The following is a 22,321-nucleotide window of genomic DNA, read 5'->3' on the forward strand; positions in this document are numbered from 1 at the left end:
GGGCAAGTGTGAGGAGGAGACACAGGACGTACTGGACTGGGAAGGCACACTGGAGGCCTAGTGCGTGGAGCCGGCACAGGTGGTACCGGACTGGTGACACACACTTCAGGGCAAGTGCGAGGAGCAGGCACATGATGTACTGGACTGGGGAGATGTACTGGAGACCTGGTGCGTGGAGCCGGCACAACTGGTACCGAACAGATGACAACCACCGCACGGTGAATGCGGGGAGCTAGCACAGGACGTACTGGGCTGTGGAGGCGCACTGGAGACCTGGTGCGAAGAGCCGGCACAAATTGTACCGGAACGATGACACACTCCGCACGGTGAGTGCGGGGAGCTAGCACAGGACGTACTGGGCTGTGGAGGCGCACTGGAGACTTGGTGTGTAGAGCTGGCACAGATGGTGCCAGGCTGAGAAGGCGCTCTTCAGCGCGCCTGCGCTGCAGCATACTCCTTGCCAAAACCTCTTTCCGGTATCTCTCATTACCTTCCTCTATCGACTCCCACACAGGCTCTGGCCCTCTCCGCTGCTCGACCGCTAGCTCCGGCACCCACCCTGTGTGGCTCAGGTACAAAAGTATCTATATCCACAGTAAAATGAGTCCTAAATCGACAAAACCTGAAAGGCCGCTCAGCAAGGAAGAAGCCACTGCTCAAAAACTGCCATAAAAAAGCCACGGTTTGCCACTGCACATGGGGACAAAGATTGTATTTTTTGGAGAAATGTCCTCTGCTCTGATGAAACAAAAATAGAACTGTTTGGCCATAATGAGCATCGTTATGTTTGGAGGAAAAATGGGGAGGCTTGCAAGCTGAAGAACACCATCCCAACCATGAAGCACGGGGGTGGCAGCATCTTGTTGTGGGGGTGCTTTGCTGAAGTAGGGACTGGTGCACTTCACAAAATAGATGAGGGAGGAAGGGAGGAAAACTATTATGTAGATATATTGAAGCAACATCTCAAGACGTCAGTCAGGAAGTTAAAGCTTGGTCGCAAATGGGTCTTCCAAATGGACAATGACCCCAAGCATACTTCCAAAGTTGTGGCAAAATGGCAATGTCAAGGTATTAGAGTGGCCATCACAAAGCCCTGACCTCAATCCAATAGAAGATTTGTGGGCAGAACTGAAAAAGCGTGTGCGAGCAAGGAGGTCTACAAACCTGACTCAGTTATACCAGTTCTGTCAGGCGGAATGGGCCAAAATTCACCCAACTTTTTGTGGGAAGCTTGCGGAAGGCTACCCGAAACGTTTGTCCCAAGTTAAACACTTTAAAGGCATCGCTAGCAAATACTAATTGAGTACACATGTATTTATACTTTTTTTATACTTTTATACATTCCCCACTGGGAATGTGATGAAATAAATAAAAGCTGAAATAAATCATTCTTTCTACTATTATTCTGACATTTCACATTATTAAAATAAAGTGGTGATCCTAACTGACCTAAGACAGGGAATTTCTATTAGGATTAAATGTCAGGAATTGTGAAAAACGGAGTTTCAATGTATTTGGCTAAGGTGTATATAAACTTCAGACTTCAACTGTATACTGTATGCAAGGTCCCTGTGTCAAGCAGTGAATTTCAAACACAGATTAAAACAAAGACCAGGGGCGTTTTCCAATGCCTCGCAAAAAGGGGAACCTATTGGTAGATGGGTTTAAAAAAAATAGCAGAGATTGAATATCCCTTTGAGCATGGTGAAGTTATTAATTACACTTTGTATGGTGTATCAATACACCCAGTCACTACAAAGATACAGGCATCTTTCCTAACTCAGTTGCCAGAGAGGAAGGAAACTGCTCAGGGATGTCACCATGAGAACAATGTTGACTTTAAAACAGTTGCAGAGTTTAATGGCTGTGATAGGAAAAAACTAAGGATGGATCAACAACATTGTAGTTACTCTACGATTCTACCTGAAATGTCAGAGTGAAAAGAAGCAAGCTTGTACAGAATAAAAGTATTATAAAACATGCATCCTGTTTGCAATAAGGCACTAAAGTAAAACTGTAAAAAATGTGGGAAATAAATTAACTTTATGTCCAGAAATACAAAGTGTTACGTTTGAGTACCACTATTCATATTTTCAAGCATGGTGTTGGCTGCATCATGTTAAGGGTATTCTTGTCATCGGCAAGGACTAGGGAGTTTTTTTTAGGATACAAATAAATGGAATATAGTTAAGCACAGGCAAAATCCTAGAGGAAACCTGGTCCAGTCTGCTTTCCAACATACACTGGGTGACAAATTCCCCTTCAGCAGGGAACAACAACCTAAAACACAAGACTAAATCTACACTGGAGTTGCTTACCAAGACGACGTTGATTGTTCCGAGTGGCCTAGATACAGTTTGACTTAAATCGTCTTGAAAACCTATGGCAAGATTTGAAAATGGCTGTCTAGCAATGATCAACAACCAACTTGGCAGAGCATGAAGAATTCTAAAAAGAATAATGTGTAAATATTGTACAATCCAGGTGTGCAAAGCTCTTAAAGATTTACCCAGATAGACTCACAGCTGTAATCGCTGCCAAAGGTGATTCTAACATGTTTTGACTCAGGGGTGTGAATGAGATATTTCTGTATTTAATTTTCAATAAATGTGAAAAGATGTTTAAAAAAAAACATGCTTCCACTTTGTCATGGGGTATTGTGTGAAGATGGGTGATAAAAAATATATATTTAACTTAATATTAGGAAGTTGTTATTAATGTTTTGTACACTCAGTGTATATAGTATAAATCAAATCAAATTGTATTTGTCACATGTGCCAAATACAACAGGTGTAGACCTTACAGTGAAATGCTTACTAACAAGCCCTTAACCAACAATGCAGTTTTAAGAAAAAGTGTTAAGTAAAAAATTGATTTAAACATTTAAAATATAAATAACAAATAATTAAAGAGCAGCTGTAAAATAACAGTAGCGAGGCTATATACAGGGGGTACCGGTACAGAGTCAATGTGTGGTGACACAGGTTAGTCGAGGTAATTGAGGTAATATGTACAGTATATGTGTAACGGATGTGAATCGGCTAGCTTAGTTAGCGGTGCGCGCTAAATAGCGTTTCAATCGGTGACGTCACTTGCTCTTAGACCTTGAAGTAGTGGTTCCCCTTGCTCTGCAAGGGCCGCGGCTTTTGTGGTGCGATGGGTAACGATGCTTCGTGGGTGACTGTTGTTGACGTGTGCAGAGGTCACTGGTTCGCGCCCGGGTATGGGCGAGGGGGCGGTCTAAAGTTATACTGTTACATATGTAGTTAGAGTTAAAGTGACTATGCATAGATAATAAACAGAGCGCAGCAGCAGTGTAAAAGAGGGGGTGGGTGGGGACAGTGCAAATTGTCTGGGTAGACATTTGATTAGCTGTTCAGGAGTCTTATGGCTTGTGGGTAGAAGCTGTTAAGAAGACTGTTGGGCATAGACTTGGTACTCCGGTACCCCTTCCCGTGCGGTAGCAGAGAGAACAGTCTATGACTAGGGTGGCCGTGGCATTTTCCTGTAAAGATTAGAAGAAAAAAAAAAATGTAAAGAAAAAAACAGAATACAATTCCATGTACAGATAAATAGCTAAGCAGTTAGATTAAACAACTTCTTTGTAAGATAAATATATTAAAATGAAACGTATGCAAACAGGTGAATTAATAACACTCCTCAGTTAGCAGGCTCAAGCAAGCTAAAACCCACATGGTATCAAAAACTAACTAGCAGAAATTGTTAACAACTTATAAATGATTTAAACACACTTTGCTGTAGGCTACTATTTACTAGTTAACAAAAAGTAATATATGTCGTATAAAATATATTCACCCCATCCAGTATTGTAATCAAAACTTACCAGAAAGCTTGTAGTCCTTGGCTCAGACAGTGTAGAAGTGTGGGCTCAATAGCATCTCATTAGTGTGCAAGATCTTGAGACTCAGCTGTACATGTGATGGAAGAGTGCACTGGACATGTGATGTTAGAATGCACTGTGCATGCAGAGGGTTGCAATTCCATTGAATTGGGGAGTTTATTCCACAAGACCTAGAATTGTTTTATGTGTATCCCACAAAAAGGTTCACTGTTATAAGCTAAAGTTTTTGATGAATTTAAGCAAAATTCCCCAAATTCCCAGGCTTAACTTCCTGTGGAAAATTTCTGACCCTTTGCAACCCTAATTTGGACCATGATAGTTTGTTGGGTGATGTGGACACCAAGGAACTTGACGCTCCCAACCTGCTCCACTACAGCCCCGTCGATGAGAATGGGGGCATGCTCAGTCTTCCTTTTTCCATAGTCCAAAATCATCTCCTTTGTCTTGATCACATTGAGGGATGGGTTGTTATCCTGGCACCACACGGCCAGGTCTCTGACCTCCTCCATATCGGATGTTTCATCGTTGTCGGTGATCAGGCTTACCACTGTTGTGTCGTCGGCAAACTTAATAATGGCGTTGGGAGTCGTGCCTGGCCATGCAGTCATGGGTGAACAGGTAGTACAGGAGGGGACTGAGCACGCACCCCTGAGGGGATCAGCAAGGGCAGATGTGTTGTTACCTACCCTTACCACCTGGGGGCAGCCTGTCAGAAAGTCTAGGATCCAATTGCAGAGGGAGGTGTTTAGTCCCAGGGTCCTTAGCTTAGTGATGAGCTTTGAGGGCACTACGGTGTTGAACGCTGAACTGTAGTCAATGAATAGCATTCTCACGTAGGTGTTATTTTAGGTTACAAAATAAACGTTCTAGTGACACTGACTCACCCAATGATGAAGATGAAGCATAGGCTACTCACCGGTGATGGCCAATGTGCTCTTGCCAATATCTCAAGATAAGCTACTTTGAAAAACAGTGCTGTTCAACCAAAATCGCTCAAAAACTGTTGAGAATATTTTTTTAATCCTCTACAGACAGATTAGCATTCTTTTCAGCAGTAGGTATTTGCTTTCCAAACAGTAGGCCTGTAAAATTGGTTTCCCTTTTTCATAGGCCTACTGTAGATTAGATGGTTGCAGACAAGGTTGTTTTTATTGATCTGTTTGTCAGTGTCAGCAGTAGCCTATAGGCCTATACTACCCTGTATTTTTTGTCTTAAAAAATATTATTCTAATGTCTCATATCAAGTGTAGTAGAATTGCATGAAATTTGTTTATGAAAACAAGAGAAGAAATGTATCTGATAAAGCCTAAGCCTACTATACGCCACGCATTGAACAGCAGTTTTAGTCATAATTTAGGCTAATAATATAACAATCTACTCATCACATTAGGATTAGTAGGCTATCTTACATACGTCTGCAAATGCAATGCTAGATGCACAGAATGCTTTATTATAAATGTGAATTTTTATGGTGAATATGTGCTTCCTCAAACTGTGAAATGGTGCTACCACAATAAACAGAACATAGAGACAGATGATAAACATAATATGAAGACATTATACACACAGAATTTCCACAGATCCACATACAGTATGAACACTAAGCTAAAAAACTAGACTGAACTATAAGCTACATCCTAAATGATGCATGTAAGAGTCGTGCAGGTCTGGGATGAATAGTGCAGGGTGCATAGTCGGTGGATGAATAGTGCAGGGTGCATAGTCAGATGAATAGTGCAGGGTGCATAGTCGGTGGCTGAATAGTGCAAAGTCCATGCGGATAAAAGGATCATTGTGAACCAGGTGGCCGGTTGGTGAGGGCCACAGCGCAGGGGAAGAAATGGTTCAGGTGGTGGGAGATTTTGATCGTGATTGACCTGAACCGTTTGCCAGAGGGGGTGGAAGAGGTCAGCGATGATCTTTCCTGCATGCTTCCATGCCTTGGAGTTATGCAGTACCACGATGGAGAGCAGGTGGTAGCCAATGACCCTCTCAGCAGACCGGACAATCCATTGCAGTAATGGAAGAACTGAATCAGTACACACAGCATTAAAAAGGAGGACTGAGAACCAAACAATGCCATGCATTCACCAAACATTGAACTGAGCAAAACAGATTTGTTTTATAGTAATTGACTGATTGCGAACTACCATTGTCTATCAATTACAGAATCTCAAATGAAGTTTTATTGAATCCAGTCAGTAACACAGGAGTCAAATCGCATCGGGAGTCTCATCAGATCAGATGCTATCAGCAAGCCAGAGCCATCTGTGAAAAGAGCACAAGAACAAAGATAAGTGCAAACAGATAATAAATGTATCATTCAACATAAGATTCTCCCTAAAACAATGACATGAGCTCTGTCCTCATCCATCCCTGCTCAACTCCTCACTTCCTCTCTACTCGCATCCTTCTGAAGAGCCATTGGAGGAGATCTGAGGCGAGGAACCCTTGGGTCGTCTCTTCCAATGGGGTTTTAGAACATTAGGAACACCTTCCTAATATTGAGTTGCACCTCCTTTTGCCCTCAGAACAGCCTCAATTCGTCGAGACATGGACTCTACAAGGTGTCGAAGTGTTCCGCAGGGATGCTGGCTCATGTTTAATCCAATGCTTCCCACAGTTGGTTGGATGCTTTTTGGGTGGTGGACAATTCTTGATACACACAGGAAGCTGTTGAGTGTGAAAAACCCAGCAGCGTTGCAGTTCTTACACTGAAATGGTGCACCTGGCACCTACTACCATACCCCATTAAAAAGCATTAAAATCTTTTGTCTTGCCCATTCACCCTCAAAGGCGCACAATCCATGTCTCTGAAGTTTGCACACACACCGTACATCATCTTTTCTATTGTGTTATTGACTGTAAGTGTGTTTATCCCATTTGTATCTCTGTGTTGTTTTTGTTGCACTGCTTTGCTTCATCTTGGCCAGGCCGAAGTTGTAAATGAGAACATGTTCTCAACTGGCCTACCTGGTTAAATAAAAGGTGAACTAAAAATAAAATAAATGTCTCAATTGTCTCAAGGCTTAAAAAACCTTCTTTAACCTGTCTCCTCTTCATCTACACTGATTGAAGTGGATTTAATAAGCGACATCAACAAGGGATCATAGCTTTCACCTGGTCAGTATACAGTTGAAGTCTGAAGTTTACATACACCTTAGCCAAATACATTTAAACTCCGTTTTTCACAATTCCTGACATTTAATCCTAGTAAAAATTCCCTGTTTTAGGTCAGTTAGGATCACCCCTTTATTTTAAGAATGTGAAATGTCAGAATAGTAGGAGAGAGAATGATTTATTTCAGCTTTTATTTATTTCATCACATTCCCAGTGGGTCAGAAGTTTACAACCACTCATTTGGTAGCATTGCCTTTAAATTGTTTAACTTGGGTCAAACGTTTTGGGTAGCCTTCCCACAATAAGTTGGGTGAATTTTGTCCCATTCCTCCTGACAGAGCTGGTATAACTGAGTCAGGTTTGTAGGCCTCCTTGCTCACACACATTTTTTCAGTTCTGCAAACAAATTTTCTACAGGATTGAGGTCAGGGCTTTCTGATGGCCACTCCAATACCTTGACTTTGTTGTACTTAAGCCATTTTGCCACAACTTTGGAAGTATGCTTGGGGTCATTGTCCATTTGGAAGACCCATTTGCGACCAAGCCTTAACTTCCTGACAGATGTCTTGAGATGTTGCTTCAATATATCCACAATTTTCCTACCTCATGATGGCATCTATTTTGTGAAATGCACCAGTCCCTCCTGCGGCAAAGCACCCCAACAACATGATGCTGCCATCCCTGTGCTTCACGGTTAGGATGGTGTTCTTCGGCTTGCAAGCCTCACCCTTTTTCCTCCAAACATAACGATGCTCATTATGACCAACTAGTTCTATTTTTGTTTCATCAGACCAGAGGACATTTCTCCAAAAAGTACGATCTTTGCCCCCCCCATGTGCAGTTGCAAACTGTAGTCTGGCTTTTTATGGCGGTTTTCGAGCAGTGGCTTCTTCCTTGCTGAGCGGCCTTTCAGGTTATGGCAATATAGTACTTGTTTTACTGTGGATATAGATACTTTTGTACCCAATGGTTTGATGGCTGCGCGGTCCCATGGTGTTTATACTTGCGTACTATTCTTTCTACAGATGGACGTGGTACCTTCAGGCTTTTGGAAATTGCTCCCAAGGATGAACCAGACTCGTGGAGGTCTACAATTTCTTGCTGAGGTCTTGGCTAATTTCTTTTGATTTTCCCATGATGTCAAGCAAAGAGGCACCGAGTTTGAAGGTAAGCCTTGAAATACATCCATAGGTACACCTCCAATTGACTCAAATGATGTAAATTAGCCAATCAGAAGCTTCTACAGCCATGACATCAGTTTCTGGAATTTTCCAAGCTGTTTAAAGGCACAGTCAACTTAGTGTATGTAAACTTCTGACCAACTGGAATTATGATACCGTTATTATAAGTGAAATAATCTGTCTGTAAACTATTGTTGGAAAAATGACTTGTGTCACGCACAAAGTAGATGTCCTAACCGACTTGCCAAAACTATAGTTTGTTAACAAGAAATTTGTGGAGTGGTTGAAAAACGAGTTTTAATGACTCCAACCTAAGTGTATGTAGTGTACGACTTCAACTGTTTGTCATGGAAAGAGCAGGTGTTCCTAATGTTGTGTAAGGCATAAGATGAGTTGGTGACTCACTGGTCCAAAGTTGATGTCCTCTGCCTCGTTGGTGTAGTGGTCCAGGGTGATGAAGTAGAAGTCTGACTCCACCTGGTCAAACATGTTCTCTCTACGCACACTGACCAGTCTCCTGAGAACAACTGGAGTGAGCGAGAAAAGAAAATAAGAGGTTGGGAAATGTCATAGAGTTCAATTGGAGATCAAGGCAACAGTCCATTTTATGACTGCTGTGGCTGTATCAAAAGAGGCAACTATGGATAATCATTTCGCCAAGTAAGTGATTTGGGACTGGATTGGGCCAAACTGTACCAATCCAAGACACGTCAGTCAGTATGGCTCAGTATTGAACAGCCTGCTGTCATTTCATTCCCAACCCTCCTCGTAGAGACCTATCCTCCTATAGGTTCACTTTATCCCTTATTTACACTACATATATTATTTAGCAGTGACTATCACATACATTCAGTATACCCATCCTCCGAATAGAACCATCTGGTCATCATCCTATCTATGTGACAAATGTCCTATGCACAATGCCTTCATACAGTTTCAAAGAAATTCGAGGAAGTCTCAGTACCATTAATGATTAAGTTACGGGAGTGATTAGTGGATGTCATAGTTACCTGCTGGAAGTCCCCAGAGTGCTGTACGTAGAGGAGAGCCAAGGTAAGCAACTTGGAACTGAATGGGCTCCTGGATCTCTGGTCTGTCAGCTGAGCAAAGAACAACCCCACTTGGCACACACTGGTTTAATCAATGTTGTTTCCACGTCATTTCAATTAAATTACGCTGAACCAACGTGGAATAGACGTTGAATTGACGTCTGTGCCCATTGGGACTTCACCACCACATATTAGTGACAGTGGACCTGCATGGAAAGAGGTATGGAGAGAGAATTGTTTTTGACATCATTCCCATTTATTGTAACTGCACAAAAACAGATCAAATCTATTCAATAATTTTAAAGTATGCGCTTAGCATTTTACAATATTAGCTATTATTTGGTTCGGGGCCTGACCTCTCGACTTCCCCTCCTCAATCATAGCCCTCTTCCACCGTGAGTCCTCACTGTCTGTTCTTATACTTCAGTGGTCTGTTCACACCATGCCTCTCCCCACTCTTCTGCCACTCCTTCCCAGTCATACTATTCTCCCAAGTCCTCTTCCTCTACTAAACCCCTCGTTGACTTACAATGCTCTTAGTTAAACCAGAGACGGTATAGAAAACAAAACCATCTCTGGTTAAACCACAGAGTTAAACGTTAGCTAGATGTTTAGCTAGTTAGCTTCCTACCTACTATCGTTAACCTAATAACCTGCTTTTAAACCAGAATACCAAATAACTACCTACTTCAATTTTGAAATGATAGTTGATTAGCTAAGCTAGTTTACTTTTTTAGTTTCTCTACTGAAAATCGATCAAACTTACCTCTTTATTGACAGCCATCGTTCACCCTTTCCTCTTCTGTGCTCAAAAATAGGTGGTCACTAGTTACCACAGCCAAAGTCATTAACCCTGCCTATTTTATCTGATTTTAAACCTAAACATAAAGGTGTTACAATTTTTAAAAATTCATTTGTGCATTCTAATTTCCAAAAATGTTAATAATATATCTGCAGTAATATTGGAACTGTAGTGTTTAACAATATAACTTATCTGCCAGTGTTGTGATTGGCTGTGATATTTGCCTATTGATTTCTCCCACCGGAGTGGCATCTGTTGTCAAAACGGGAAAGTTGTTTTGACTTTATGGCTGTGTTATCTAGTGGAATCGCTCTGTAATTTCCTGGTTGCAAAAACTATACACTGTTTGCTCAAAGTCAGATTTTGTGAGAGATCAAGCACTGAATATTGTAGGGAATTATTGTATCACCTAAATCGCTGTAAAGTATATATATATATATATTTTTTTTAAATAATCATTTTTACAGCTGTTTAAAGCTGGTGGACCAAAACCAAAAGTTTTAGTTTGGGTCCACTAGCTTCAAAAAGCGGTTTTGGAAATGACAAAGCAATTTCCATTAGATAACAAAAGTCCACAAAATCAGAACCCATTTTGATGCTGCTCAGGGGGGAGAAATCAATAGGCAAATATCAGCAAATCACAACACTGGTGGGTATAAGTAATACTATCACTCCATTATTACTGCAGATATATTATGCACATTTTCTGAAATTACAATGCAAAAATACAAATAAATCCTATGTGTAGCACGTTTAACCCTAACCTTATGGAAACTCAAAAATCCAGTTAGAGCATTCGTGATTGATCCAAAAACATGACCAATTGTGTTTCAGTAGACTGCTACACGCTATGTTCATTGGGTAGAATTTTCCTGTTATAAAACGATAGAATGAAGTTCCGAGCGCAAGGTGGATTTTGGACAGCAAACTGGAAAATTGGGGTTAAATGGGGAGGAGACATCCGTGTGGGAATGCAGCGTATTTGTGAGTGCAGTCATTTGAGTCTTGACATGTAGTCAGTGGAATAAAAATCCCTGCTCTCCAATTAATTTATTGCGTGCGACAATGTAGTTCTGTTCGCTCAAAGTCATACTCGCAAGCTCTCAAGTTTAATTTGTGTGCACCACGCTGGCCTGCGCTTGCGGGACCCATCCTCTGCTCGCTCGACCACATCGATTCTCTCTCAACTCAAGTGTTTGCTCACACAATGATCTTTCATCTTGCTCGCCCCTAAACACCCCAACTGAGTCAGATGCTGAGTGACTGATTGGGAATACACACACACACAGACCAACAACAACGATACCCACACTCCTGGGAACAACATGCACAAACACAAAAAATACACAAGCAAATAAACACACACCTACTCCTTTCTCATACACAAAGCACACGCACTCCTAACCTGGGGATGTAACACTCTGGCTATATAAGGCAGTGTAAGGGGGTAATAAGGATGAACATGTGAAGATGTAGAGAGCTCAGTCTCCTGACACTGTATCGGTATTTCCTTTCTTTTCCCAATCTTTAAAATGTTTTAATCTGAAACGCTTAGCCCAGTTAAGCAGGCTTTTATCCTCAGCCAATTAGCAGACGATTCATTAAATATTGAGCAGCCTGTGAAGGATGAATTTTTAATGCCCATTTGAGGGGGAGAGTTGTACAACAACTTACCCTGGAGCGATGACAGACTGCACTCAGAACTGTTTACAGTCATTTACCAAGCATACACGACTTTAGATGTCAGAAGACCCCTGCAATCCCTAACCCCACACACACAAACTCACTCACTCACACCCACCCCCCACACAGACAAGACAGAGACAGCAACAAGAGAGTAGGATATGATGGAGGGACACCAGACAAGACAGAGACAGCAACAGAAGAGTAGGATATGATGGAGGGACACCAGACAAGACAGAGACAGCAACAGGAGAGTAGGATATGATGGAAGGACACCAAACAAGACAGAGACAGCAACAGAAGAGTAGGATATGATGGAGGGACACCAGACAAGACAGAGACAGCAACAGGAGAGTAGAATATGATGGAGGGACACCAGACAAGACAGCAACAGAAGAGTAGGATATGATGGAGGGACACCAGACAAGAGATGAGATGCAGTGCCTTAGACCGCTGCGCCACTCGGGGGGCCCAAAAAGCTATACTCCAATCAAAATAATTATCCAAATACAGGAACCTTTTCTCCACAGAACACGTTGGTATGTGGTTTTGGTTTGTCCAGACAAAACCAGTCTGTCAAAAGTTGCTAACTCACTAAATTCTCAAACTAAATAGATCCTGTAATTCCAACCTCAAAAAGATTTTCTAAAAATAAAACAACTTGTCTATCTACAAGCTAAATGTTTGTTTTTGACTTTATAATTCTATTTGAGGTTCCACATGTTGTCATGGAAAATAAATGTTATTTCCAACAACCATTGAGCAACTCCGCCGTAAAACCAGCTGCATATTGAATGTTGAGATTGCCTTAAGTCCACTCTTTGGCAGTGACATCTGGATCAAGATCCATGTTGCCTAAATGGTTTTGTGCGTAAAAAATGCTTTAAAAAAAAATAGTATACACACACTGAATAAAAAATATAAACACAATATGTAAATTCTTGGTCCCAATGTTTCCTGAGCTGAAATAAAAGATCTCAGAAATGTGCCATTCGCACAAAAAGCTTATTTCTCTCAAATTTTGTGCACAAATTTGTTAACATCTTTGTTAGTGGGCATTTCTCCTTTTCCAAGATAATCCATCCACCTGACATGTGCAGCATATCAAGAAGCTTATTAAACAGCATGATCATTACACAGGTGCTGGGGACAATAAAAGGCCACCCTTAAATTGTGCAATTTGCACATTTAAGAGTGCAATTTTGTCACACAACACAATGCCACAGATGTCTCAATGTTGAAGGAGTGCGCAATTGGCATGCTGACTGCCGGAATGTCCACCAGAGCTGTTGCCACAGAATTGAATGTTAATTTCTCTACCATAAGCCGCCTCCAACGCCATTTTACAGAATTTGGCAGTAGGTCCAACCGGCCTCACAACCGCAGCCCACGTGTAACGACACCAGCCTAGGACCTCCACACCCAACTTCTCCACCTGCGGGATCATCTGAGACCAGCCACCCGGACAGCTGATGAAACTAAGGGGTATTTCTGTCAGTAATAAAGCCCTTTTGTGCGGAAAAACTCATTCTGATTGGTTGGTCCTGGCTCCCAAGAGGGTGCGCCGATGCCCTCCCAGGCCCAGCCATGGCTGGCCTCCTGCCAGTCATGTGAAATCCATAGATTAGGCATAATGAATTTATTTCAATTTGACTGAGTTCCTCATGAACTGTACCTCCATAAAATCGTTGAAATTGATGCATGTTGCGTTTATATTTTTGTTCAGTATATATATATAAAATAACTGCCCAACCCTACATGAGACAGTAACAGACAAGACAGAGAAAGTGACAGAGGGCAGATGGAAAGAGAACAGAGGTGGGTTGAGCACAGAGACTGTATTCCCTTCTAGCTGATCTATACATTCTAATTAGTTGTATTTACTTGCACAGATTATAACAGGTGAAATACAAACAGTGAAAAGGTTAAACATGGTTAACAAAGAATTATCAGGTGAGGTGAAAAAGCCTGTGAAATTACTAATAAAACAATTGTTTACTTTTACACTTAACAACCAGGACAGGATGAGAATGGAGGCTAGACAAAAGAGACAGCAACAGACAACACAGAGAAAGTAGACTACTACTTAAAGCTGCTCTATGGATTCTAATTACTGTTAAGTGTCTCTCTCTCTCTGTGTGTGTGTGTGTGTGTGTGTGTGTGTGTGTGTGTGTGTGTGTGTTGTTGAAGTTGAGTGTTATGGTAGTTTTGGGCAATACACTGTAGATGTATGTGCTCTATTGTAGAGAGACCCACAGTAGCTATTGTAATTGAGTACTGGAAGTGTCTGCTGTGGCAGGTGTGAAGGTGCAAGTTACCTGAAAAATATTTTCTCTCTTATATCTCAATGTTCACCAAATCCATGCATTTAAGCTGTTGAAATTCCTATTTTGTTGCCAATTGAGAATGACCTGGACATCCCTACTTGCATTGGGCTAAACCCCCAACACCTTAAAATGAATTGATGCAGAATTACCGCATGCTTACCAGAATATGTGAGAGTCTGAGCTTTGATAAAAGAGGAACTTGCTTGAACAGTGTGGGACAAATCCAGGCCAGGTTCTCACTGGCTTTTATAGTGTCGATTTCGGGTGGATTCCAACCGTAGCATGAGTTTGCACAGGCGGGAGGGGATCGAGGAACGAACGAGCGGACTACACGCACGCGACCTTTTATGAGGGTGCAATCATGCGTGAAGACCACCCCCTCTCTCACGCAACCCTGACATAATAGCAGTCTGTCAAAAACAGGCATTCCCTCGCATAACAACCCCATTGCCATCTCCTTGCTCTCTATGGACAGAAAGGGTATGCTGTGGTTTTACACTGCTCTATATTTAACACCGATCTGTTGAATAGGACCGGTTGCCAGTAAACTCCAGGCACAGTCTTCCTCGACCGTAATCCTCTCCAACGAAGTCAGTCTCCACACCACCACTCATCTCCACCAGCAACAACTAGGCCTAGGCTAGCCTAGTCTACAGTTGGATATTGAGTGAACCCATGTAATTCGAGACATGAAATCGAAGCTCACAAAATAATCATTCAGCGTCCTAAAGGTATGGTCCCCATGTGGTGGTAATTGTAAAGCGTTTAATATCTGTCTTCAAATGCCACTCTGCCGGACTGCATGCAATGTCACCAATATAACCTACAGTTATTCATGCTTTGATCGGCAGTCAAGGAACGGTGTCCTTTGCATTATCTATTCAGTCAGTCATAATCGGACAGCAATGTATTTTGGGGGAAAATGTATGACAAATCTAAAGTACGGTATGCAAGCCTATATGAAATTAAAGTTTAACCACTTACCTCTTGTTCAATGTATTCCAATAAATAGGTTCCATGTTACTTGCAGTTATTCCCAGTAAATCCACAAGAAAAATCCAAATAAATCCCAAACCATTACAGCCGTCCCAAAACGCGAAAGCCATTCCTGCTCCTTGGCTCTCTACTGTCGTTTTACCCCCGAAAAAAGAAGGGACGGGGAATCGAGTTAGACAAAGAGTGCGAACGAAGTTCACTAAATCCCTCGGAGTGCACAGCTATAGCGTGACTTGGGCAAACACCTAAGGAAAAACTTCAACAACAGAAACGATCAACCAGAGACAACACTCACAGTAGTTGGAATGTGTGAGAGGATACAATGTGTCGGCCTCTCTAGTCTTGCGTTTAAAGTGTATCAGCGGCCACATGTAGGTTTCTGGTTTGAAACGTGTCCAGCAATACGGGACATTGCATGATGATAAGGCCAAAGTCCAAATGAATATGCACCGATTGTCCAGATTATCAGTGTAAATTCCTACCAATAGGCTACCTTGAAAGGATAATTTTGGATAGTGGGCGTTTATCTATTATTTTGCAAAGTGCCATAAACTACCTTGCCATCCAGATGCACAGGCTTGCTCGCTCCAATTTCCCTCTGCACGCATACAACATTGGACTATGGTATATAAACGAGCATTCACTGACCCAAATTGATAATGGGCTGTCCTCTGTGCTCTTATAAACACTGCATCACTTGAATGCTTATTAACGCGTTATTGCTTTCATAGTTGTCTCCATTATTTTATCCCTTTGAGTCTTAGCGGACAAAAATAGCCCCTTCCATCCGTCCGTTATCTTTTATGGCACAATATTGGTTAAACTTCTTCTAGCAAACTTGATTGACAGGCGAAGTGTCGGTGTGAAAATTGGCGCATTCAAAAATAATGCATCCCGGTTAACTTATTCTGGTCTCTTCTCCTGTTCACAATACCACTTTGCGTTCGTTGCATCCTTCTCCAACGCTCTGCACTCAAAATATCGTACTATTGTTCACACGGATAGAGAGCAGCTAGGAGAAGGGGGAGGGATGGACTGGAGTGGTCTATGCCAACCTATATGTGTGTGTTCCAGTGTAGCTCTATTGTCAACCTGGTCTCAGACTATTTCGTATTATTATGTACGTACATTCAATATCCTTCATTTAGTAAGATATATGTTACGTTATGTAGGACAGATGGTTACTTAAGGGAAAACAAAAGTAGGGTGGTTGGTCGGGCTGGATGGGTATGCATATAACAAAGTCTAGCAACCCAAAGGTTACAAGTTTGAATCTCATCACAGACAACTTTGTAATTTTGTTAGCATGTTAGCTAACCCTTTAACCTAAATCCTAAACTTAACCCCTAGCCTAGCTAACATTGCAAGATAGCTAATGCTTGGCACCTAACCAGAATTTGTAACATATACATTTTGCAAATTCGTAACAAATTAATTGTAATGTGTAACAAAAACTAAATAGATTCTGGACATCCACAAACGAATACATATGAAATGTAACATTTCATACTTGGTCTCAGATTTATGTACATAATAATACACAATGCTCTGAGACCAGGTTGCAGCTATTGACCATTATCTTTACACATTCCTAGATTAAAAATGCCCTCTAATCTATAGGACACAGTAGTCTGAACTTCCATCATTTACAATTTCTATCCTCCTTTCACCATTATGACATGGGCGGAGGGCTCACTTGGGCTAACCATGTCCCAGTGATTTTTGAAGGGCTATGTCCCTAGAGTTGGAAAATGTGTGATTGCTGCACTGCTATGGTAGCTTTCTATGTGTTATCATTCTCATCCCTCCAGCCCATACATTTTTTCCAATAGGGATTTTACCCTATGACAAACAATGGTCGGTATACAACAAGTTATTGCTCACTTCAACCCTTTAATAATATCATTGGAAAGAGGTCAAAGGTCATTTCTGTTGACCTCAGCGTTCCAAAAATGTCTCTGGTGGGTAACTGTGAAGCATTTTTTTTCTAATATGGCCACCATACAATTAAACATGGTCTTACCCATTTGAATTGTAATTGTTTTATGCCCAAAAACATCTTAATGTTTCTAGTGATGTTGAATACACAACCACATGAACCAGATATAAAGATGTCAAATTATTCAGAGAATTGAGGTAACATCTTCAGAAATGCAGACAGATCTTTGGGCACATTATTCAATTATTCACAGAATTGTGGCAATCTTCTATAACCGGCACACCTGGCTCATGTGGTTGCATACTCTACATCACTTAACATTAAGATATTTTTGGGCATACTACAATTATGTTTCATACAGGTATGGTCATGCGAAATTGGCCAATAAGACCACATTGAGTTGTTTGGCAGCCTTATTGGAAAAATATTTCTGTGGGGTTAATGAGTGAATTCTGTGACGGACCTGAATCTACAAATCTTTTTAAAACTCTAGCAGTGTGTGTGTGCAATTTGGTGCCTATATCCACGAAGTTACACATGAAAAAAACATAGCTGCCCCAGTAAATGGAATGGCAAAATACAGGCAGTTTTTAAACAATAGTTGTAGCTGGTTATATTATATATACACTTTTAGTTTATTTTCAGCAAACTTAACATGTGTAAATATTTGTATGAACATAACAAGTTTCAACAACTGAGACATAAAAAGAACAATGGAATAATGGAATAATGTGTCCTTGAACAAAGTGGGGGTCAAAATAAAAAAGTAACAGTCAGTATCTGGTGTGGCCACCAGCTGCATTAAGTACTGCAATTCATCTCCTCCTCATGGACTGCACCCGATTTGCCAGTTCTGGCTGTGAGATGTTACCCCACTCTTCCACCAAGGCACCTGCAAGTTCCTGGACATTTCTGGGGGGAATGGCCTTAGCCCTCACCCTCCGATCTAACAGGTCCCAGACGTGCGCAATGGGATTGAGATCTGGGCTCTTCGCTGGCCATGTCAGAACACTGACATTCCTGTCTTGCAGGAAATCACACACAGAATGAGCAGTATGGCTGGTGGCGTTGTCATGCTGGAGGGTCACGTCAGGATGGGTCTGCAGGAAGGATACCACGAGGGAGGAGGATCTCTTCCCTGTAATGCACAGCGTTGAGATTTCTGCAATGACAACAAGCTCAGTCCGATGATGCTGAGACACACCGCCCCAGACCATGACGGACCCTCCACCTCCAAATAAATCCCGCTCCAGAGTACAGGCCTCGGTGTAACGCTCATTCCTTCGACGATAAACGCGAATCTAACCATCACCCCTGGTGAGACAAAACCACAACTCGTCAGTGAAGAGCACTTTTTGTCAGTCCTGTCTGGTCCAGCGACGGTGGGTTTGTGCCCATAGGCGACGTTGTTTTCGGTGATGCCTGGTGAGGACCTGCCTTACAACAGGCATAGAAGCCCTCTCCAGCCTATTGCAGACAGTCTGAGCACTGATGGAGGGATTGTGCATTCCTGGTGTAACTCGGGCAGTTGTTGTTGCCATCCTGTATATGTCCCGCAGGTGTGATGTTTAGGGGTACCGATCCTGTGCAGGTGTTGTTACACGTGGTCTGCCACTGCGAGGACAATCAGCTTTCCGTCCTGTCTCCCTGCAGCGCCGTATTAGGTGTCTCACAGTACAGACATTGCAATTTATTGCCCTGGCCACATCTGCAGTCCTCATGCCTCCTTGCAGCATGCCTAAGGCACATTCACGCAGATGAGCAGGGTCCCTGGGCATCTTTCTTTTGGTGTTTTTCCAGTGTCAGTAGAAAGGCCTCTTTAGTGTCCTAGGTTTTCATAACTGTGACCTTAATTGCCTACCATCTGTAAGCAGTTAGTGTCTTAATGACCATTCCACAGGTGCATGTTCATTAATTGTTTATGGTTCATTGAACAAGCATGGGAAACCGTGTTTAAACCCTCTACAATGAAGTTATTTTGATTTTTACAAATTCTCTTTGAAAGGATCCTGATAAAGGGACATTTTTTTTGCTGAGTTTATAATTTGAAACAATTTCATGACACTTCAGAACCACTTGTCAAAAAGTTAAACATTCATCAAGATTTCCATTTTAAAAGCATTTCATACAGCTATCTCTGATATGTACCTTATAGGTCAGTTATGTTGAGCATAACTTTCTGAAAATGTGTCACACATTTTGTCCCAAATATTGTGGCAGATGCAGTATGACTAATCTCGGTTAACCCAGAACTAAGGTCTCACGTAATTGGTCAGCTGCTTGATTGAGTTCTCGGAACATGTGTTAAGAGAACCGATTAAGAAATTCTAGAACAAAGATTGGCACAAGGAGCTCCATCTTTCTTTGCAATTTACGGGCCGGGCCGAATGTCCCTTCCCTTCCAAAAGATGCTAACACCCAAGAAAATGTGATTTGTCCAAATAACCAATGACAAAAAAAAAACAGAACTACTGCTAGTTATCCCCCACATCAAATTCCTGCAACAGGTTCCACAGTACTAGTTATGTTTACGTAGATCTACGAGGGATTACATATGAAATTACCAATGTGCAGTAACAAGCTTTTAGCTCCCCCACCAGTTATTCGGTCTTTTTTTCCACGAGGCAAGTCAGTTAAGAACAAATTTTTATTTACAATGACGGCCTACCAAAAGGCAAAAGACCCCCTGCGGGGATGGGGGCTGGGATTACAAATATAGGACAAAACACACAAGGGGTTCCCAAACTTTTTCACTTGGCGCCACCCATCAAGTATTGGTGAACATCCAGCACCCCCCTGCGCATACACGAGCTACGTCTATTTCTAAGAGCACAAGCACTGTTCACACCCCTCTTGGTGGAGAGAATTTTACAGGTTTAAAGCTTATTTCCTGCAATTCTACACATTTTGTAATGGGGTGCAAAGAAAACTGCAGTTTTAAAGCACATTGTCTTGGACATTTTACCATGTATTGATGTGATATGAGTGACTAAAATATTACAGCAATATCTATGGGCAATTTTTTAAAACTTTCCTGCTGGCATGGGCTAGTTGATCTGGACATTTCTGACAAGTTATAGCTCTAAGGTATGCAATGACTGGCATGACAAGAGGAACTGATGAAACACACACACACAGAGTAGCACCACACGGTTTGGTAACCACTGCTGTATCAGAACAATTCAGCAGCTCATTTCCAGTGGTTTGATGATTGGGAAAGCTTAAAGGAGTGTGGAGTACAGGACAATAAAACTGAACATACCATGCCCCCATGTGGGCAACATGTTAAACTGCAGGCAGATATACATGATTTAGTGTAAAAAAGGAAAGACAGACCAACAAAGAACATCCGTCTTGCACAGTAGATCTCCTGCTGGGTGTTGACAAAAGGTGGCAATTCAACATGTGGAATCATGAAAAGGAACAGAATATTTTCTGTGGTCAGATGCAATATGACGGCAACTCGCTGCGCAAGGTCAACATGTGTTGATCGGTCTTCCCTTTAAAACAATATGTAGAGAATGTGACACATTAATATTGCATTTCACACATTAGTTTATTTATTCTGTTACACTTCTCTTCAAAGTAAAAACTATTTACAATGCCCAGCCCCATCTAAAAATTCTGCTGTGTTTGAGTAGCAAGAAGAGGCAATAACCATAACATTTCCCCAAAACTTCTTTAAACCAATTTTACAAACATTCCTCTAATAGTTTTAGCATTCTCTTTTTACAGCATTCTCACGAATACCCATTACTTCACTCATTTAGGATGTCCCAAACCAACCAGTCATCATTCCATACACTCCACCAGGTCAAACCTATTACTACGTAGGGGTGGTGGGGAGGGGATATCACTCATGGGCAATTTTATTCTGTCCAGTTAAGGCAAGTAAAACCAAATGAGTAAAAAAATCTTACACAACAACCAGTAAAGTCAAATGAAACATTCACTATTTACATCCAGGAGTTGAAACTTGCCAACCAGATCGGTGTGTGGGTGCATGTGTGCATGAGTCTTAACTCCTGGTGGAGACCTCCATCAGCTGGGTTCAGTCTTCCTCTGTCTAGTCCAGGCCAGGACAAAGCTTGTGTCTGGGAGTCTCTCTCCTTTACGGTCTGCTCCTCTCAGAGACAATCCCATGTCCAGCTGTGGTCCAGAACAGCCTAGTCATTCAGGGTATGAGAGGCCACACGTCTTAGCCCACGATACACCTCTATTTGCAGCTGGTCATCCAGCAGAAGGGCCACTACATGGACCAAGCATGGAGATGGTGGCAAGTGTCCATGAGGTATCCTCCTGGCCTGCAGAAACAAGACAGCACTATTAAGACAAAGGATGATTAAACGCTATAACCGGGATCATAATAGATTAATATCAGACTAATATTAAATCCCAGACCCCCCTGGGTATAGCATGAGGAACAGAGCGGCTTGTCCAGACACCAGGATATATCTAGATGTCCAATCTCATTAAACGGACACATCTTGAAGAACCTATTAATTACCCAACTCTCCTCTGAATAACTATCATTGTTGGTACAGCAAGCTATTAAATATAATCTTTAGTCAAATCATTTATCTAGTTCCCCTGTGCCTCTACCTGTCCTACATGCAACTTCAGGTAGCCAGTAACCTAGAAATTCAGCAAAAGTACATCTAACAAAGAATATACATTTTCCCCCAGTGAGCCCCTTCCTAAAAGCAGATGGTCACATCAACTTGCCTTCTGTGGCTCTCTGAAGGTCAGTGCAGTATTGTTCTGATACACCAAAGAATCTGTGTCAAGGTCATCCTCAATGCTGTCCTTTCTTGTGGAGAATGTCCAGGGAAAGGCAATCTGTGTCCAGTAGAAGAGTAAATACAAGGAGACAGGGGCATCTCATAGTCCAAAACCTGTCCATCTCCCTACACTCTGTTTGTTCTGTGACTAAAACCAACAAAAGCACAAGTGGAAGATGAACAAATTTGACCCCCTCCCCCTCCCATCAGTCCATTGTCCAGTAGTTTTGGGTTTCAAAAGGTTCCAATTGGAGGCCTGTGTTATAAAAATATGTTCTCTCCAGTATATTTAAATTTCTTTTAACATTTGTTGAATCTCTTTAAAATGTCCATAATTTAAAACTGGCAACCTATAGTCACATGGTCCCAGCCCACCAAACCCCATGAGACATGTTGCACAGTATGTTGTACAGAGGGGGATCAGCTATGGCAAGGAGGCTGGCCTGAGGAACAAGCGTGAAAGGAGTCATAGATTTTTTTATCCATCTCCTCACGTAATCTCCGGATCTCTTCTTGAGAAACACATGGATTCAAATGATAACCACATATTAGTTGTCACCAGTCTAAAACAAAATTGTCCA

The 22,321-nt window shown here is 41.8% G+C and overlaps 1 protein-coding gene across 4 annotated transcripts in view; it reads right to left on the minus strand.

Annotated features, from left to right (window-relative positions):
• Nucleotides 1-15,998, minus strand: part of LOC112231400 (ephrin-B3) — a 58,462-nt gene extending 42,464 nt beyond the window's left edge. The window contains exons 1-5 of one of the 4 annotated variants that reach the window (XR_002950440.2): nucleotides 9,979-10,217; nucleotides 9,174-9,418; nucleotides 8,569-8,690; nucleotides 6,013-6,130; nucleotides 4,861-5,891 (exon numbers count right to left, since the gene is read on the minus strand). Coding sequence is in view for 1 of the 4 variants with exons in the window: in XM_024398135.1 (XP_024253903.1) it covers nucleotides 15,009-15,130 (122 nt within the window). In the remaining 3 variants the exon portion in view is untranslated. Of the gene's footprint in view, nucleotides 1-4,860; nucleotides 6,131-8,568; nucleotides 8,691-9,173; nucleotides 9,419-9,978; nucleotides 10,218-15,008 lie in introns of those variants that run through there. The other 3 variants (XR_002950441.2, XR_002950439.2, XM_024398135.1) reach the window with 3 other exon arrangements.
• Nucleotides 15,999-22,321: the final 6,323 nt, after the last annotated feature.

This window comes from Oncorhynchus tshawytscha, linkage group LG33 (assembly GCF_018296145.1).
Source record: "Oncorhynchus tshawytscha isolate Ot180627B linkage group LG33, Otsh_v2.0, whole genome shotgun sequence".
Classification (NCBI taxonomy): domain Eukaryota; kingdom Metazoa; phylum Chordata; class Actinopteri; order Salmoniformes; family Salmonidae; genus Oncorhynchus; species Oncorhynchus tshawytscha.